The sequence below is a fragment of the Lipotes vexillifer genome, unplaced genomic scaffold (genome assembly GCF_000442215.2).
Source record: "Lipotes vexillifer unplaced genomic scaffold, Lipotes_vexillifer_v1.1 scaffold639, whole genome shotgun sequence".
In the NCBI taxonomy this organism is placed as follows: Eukaryota; Metazoa; Chordata; class Mammalia; order Artiodactyla; family Lipotidae; genus Lipotes; species Lipotes vexillifer.
Window position 1 is genome coordinate 1,916,566 of NW_006786377.1, and position 3,798 is coordinate 1,920,363.

A 3,798-nucleotide genomic window follows, 5' to 3' on the forward strand; every position below is an offset into this window, starting at 1 on the left:
AAAAAAAAAAAAAAAAAAAAAAAAAAAGTAGGAGGTAAGTTTGTGGTTCTCTCTCTTTTATCTGAAATGAAACATTTTATTTCATATGGAGAGATTCAGTATTCAAATTGGTCTCTAGCCTGGTTCAGACACTGGATTCTTGTGAAACCAGTAGGAAAATGTTGTAAAGATTTATCTAGTCACAGCTGTTCTTTACAAGTAATTTCAAATTTTATAGCTGGCTATAACTGTACTTCCAGCTGTAAATTAGGTCTTTATTGGGTGGGATCTGGGGAGTTGTTATACAAGGTGTCATGAGGTTATGTGTGGTATCCCATACTGTGGAAAAAAAATAAATTATATTGCATTATGGCAAACACTATACATATAATTAAAATGAGGTGTTCTCACAGCCTATAGTTTTACAATTTTAAAGCTTGTCGTAAAACTTATACACATGTATAAACTGCCAGAAAGACACATGTTTTCATTTTATGTAGATGGATACTAACAACTGCTAAGGAATCTCTATGGGAAATTGTTATGGACTGAATTGTGTCTCCTCGAAAAATCACATTGAAGCCCTAACCCCAGTACCTCAGAATAGTACTAAATTTGGATATAGGGTCTTTAAGGATGTAATAAAGATTAAATGAGGTCCTAAGGGTGGGGTCCTAATCCAATATGCCTGGGGTCCTTAAAAGAAGAGAAAAAAACACGACGGATGCACACACACACACAGAAAAGGCCACGTGAGGGCACAGCGAGAAGAGGACCACCTTCCAGCCAAGCAGAAAGGTCTAGGGTGAAACCAACCCTGCCGACACCTTGATCTTGGACTTCCAGCCTCCAGAGCTGTGAGAAATCAATTTCTGCTGTTTAAGTCACCCGGTCTGTAGACTTTGTTATGGCAGGCTGAGCAGACTAACACAGCGGCAAACTAGTATAGATATATATTTTGCAGTCATAAATATACATGTACAAGTACATGCATGCACACATAGATTGACTATGTGCAATAATTATCTAAAGTCCTATTTGAAAGCAGTGGGAAGATTTTTATTATGTCTTTGCATGTTAAATTTTTTGTTAGATAAAAATGTGTATGCACAATTTATGCATCCAGACTGTATCTGGATGTTAATTAAGAAAAACAGAATTGTTTCTATGAAGTGGGGTCAATGTATGGGTACCCTCAAAGAAAAAAAATGTTTTGGACCAATTTACAATTTGATCATTTCAGCTTTTAGAGAGAATTTAAGAGTCTGGGCTTAATCTACCTACAATTGTCGAAGAAGAATATTAAACTTGGACTCTACTCTTTCAAAGTAAACTTTTTGCATGTAGCTGTTTTATTCCTGTCACTTATCAAGTTACCTTAAGAAGCTTTTTGTGAGTTTAATTAAGCCTGACTAATTCTCCAACAGTACAAAGAAAAATGAATTCCTTAAATATTTAATCCATTTATGACTCAAAGTGTCATTTTCTGAATGTGGCTGTTAAATTCTTGGAATTAATTACCCTTTGAATCAAAGTTGCTTTTTCAGACACTCAAGACAAATAGTCACAGCTCACACAATGTGTAAATTCAACATTTCATCTGTTCATCAAGATAATTTATTCCAAATGCTGTATTCAAAATCTCAACCCGGTTGATTTATTTATGGCCATTAACAAAGGAATCTTTGCCTATAAGTGCCCTAATAATCAGGCATGATTGTTGGTTTTTCCTCTGCCTCCCCTTTTGTCGAAGTGTTAATGAGTTAAAGGTTAGCTTCCCTCTATTTACACAATCACTACTCTTTTTCATGGCCACTTTGTTCTCCTTAACTAATCTCAAGCCTCCTCTCCAGAAAGATTTTTTCCCATTCTGATCAGCAGGCAGCACCATCATAGGTCTGTCTCTCCTTTATATCATCCTAAAACACTGGATGCACCCATTCCTTTATTTCAATTACACATTTCCTCTTGTTCTCTCCCAGTATTTTGAACGCTCTTCAAGACTAGATTCCAAAGAATACAAGGAGATCAATCAGGCAACCACATTTAGGGAGCACCTAATATTCCCAGAACCAGATGCTGGATTCCTGTATAAGAAAACTGGAAGACTGGATACATGAGGAGACAGCAAACCACACATACACACACCCACAGCACAAAAACACGGGCACACATCCCGACCACCTCGTGATGCTAGCGCTCAGAAATCACTGCATTGTTCCCAGCTCCATACTGGACGCTGAGATTATGGGAGCTGCTAGTTAACTCAACTTCTAAAGGAGAAAGCTGCCTTTTGATTGAAATTCAAATTCCCGAAGGGATGTGAAGGGATTGAAAGATGACAAACTAGCTCTTCAGCTCTCACATGTACAAGTCTCAGTGTAAGGAAAGTTTCTTCCCAGATACCGTTTTCTAGCTTTAGGAATATAAACAGTAACTGAAAAATATTTCTAGAATAATTCGCTGAGCAGTCTTCTTTTCCTTCCATCACCACCTCCCACACACTTTTGATTTTAAATATAAGTATTTACATTGAAAATATGAAACACAAAATGGTGTGTTCGGATTTCTTATTTTTTAATAAAATGTGTTATAAAAAATAGTTTTGTTGTGAAGAAAAGTGAGACTAGGAAAAAGATTAATTAGAAGAGAAACCACTCCACTCCCGTGGTGACTAGAATGGAAATGGGCAGCAGTGGGTGGGGGACAAGGACCTCATGGTGGGTGCCCTGGGTCCAAGGTACCTACCCCCTTTCATCATGCCCACTTCGTAGCACTTGCGTAGCCGGCAGGCCTGACAGCTCTTCCTCCTGTTTTTATCAATCGTGCACTGGTTGGTAGCCGGACACATGTAGTCATTATGTCCTATCGAAAGCAAGAGGACAGAATTAGTATTATTTCAGGAAATTTAGTCGATTGGAATCTACGGGGAAGCTGTCTGTGGGATGTTTTCACATCTCTTCCTTGGCCTTTCTATGTTGCTGCCGCAACCCATCATCCTTTTTGTGTCCTTCTTGCAATGTTAAAAAAAAAAAAAAACTCTCCTACAATTAATTTCTGCCTCCCCAAGTTGCTTTGCGAGTTCTTTGGGCAAATCCCCTTCAGTTCACACAGCCTATATTTGGGGGCACGATGTTTTATATATATATTCTCAAGGTTAAGCTTTCTCAGTAGATAAGGCCTTTTTTTTTTTTGGACCCAGGCCACCCACCAAAATTGTTGTCCAAATAGAGCGGTTAGAACTTTCAGACAGAGGGTTTCAAAGTGGCCTTTCTTAAAATATAAGTTAAAGAATCTTTAAGTAGGTTTTCAAACGCAGCGCAGAACACCTAAATTCCAGTTGGGGGGTGGTGGGCTGCGGTGGTGACCAAGGTCGGTCCTTAAGATAGTAAGTCAGTTCACCACTCGCTAGCTGGAAGACACTGAGCAAGTTGGTTAACATCCTTAGGCCACACTTTCCTCCTGGCACCGCTGCATAACATTATTCTAAGAACTAAATGTGAGACTACATGTCACGGGCTTAGCACAGTGCCGCGGGTAGGGCAAACACTGAATGAATATTAGTTGTTGTTGCTGTTATTTTATTCTAAATCCTCTTTCTTTTCTCTCTTGTTTATTGAATCTCTCTCACTCCAATGCTTCCTTCTAATTGGCTTTTTTTTCAAGATTTATTAAGATATAATTAGCATATAATATTGTGAAATTTGGGGGGGACCTATGAGCTTCATGAACTTGGATGTCCAAATCTCTCCCCTGTTTTGGGAACGTTCTCATCCATTATTTATTTAAATAAGCTTTCTATCCTTTTCTCCCTCTCTT

The 3,798-nt window shown here is 38.4% G+C and overlaps 1 protein-coding gene across 1 annotated transcript in view; it reads right to left on the bottom strand.

Moving 5' to 3' along the window:
- The window catches only part of ESR1 (estrogen receptor 1), a 252,905-nt gene that overhangs the window by 183,157 nt on the left and 65,950 nt on the right, over positions 1-3,798 (bottom strand). Inside the window, exon 4 of the mRNA XM_007458744.1 lies at positions 2,728-2,844. Within this exon, the coding sequence (XP_007458806.1) occupies positions 2,728-2,844 (117 nt within the window). The remainder of the gene's footprint in view (positions 1-2,727; positions 2,845-3,798) is intronic.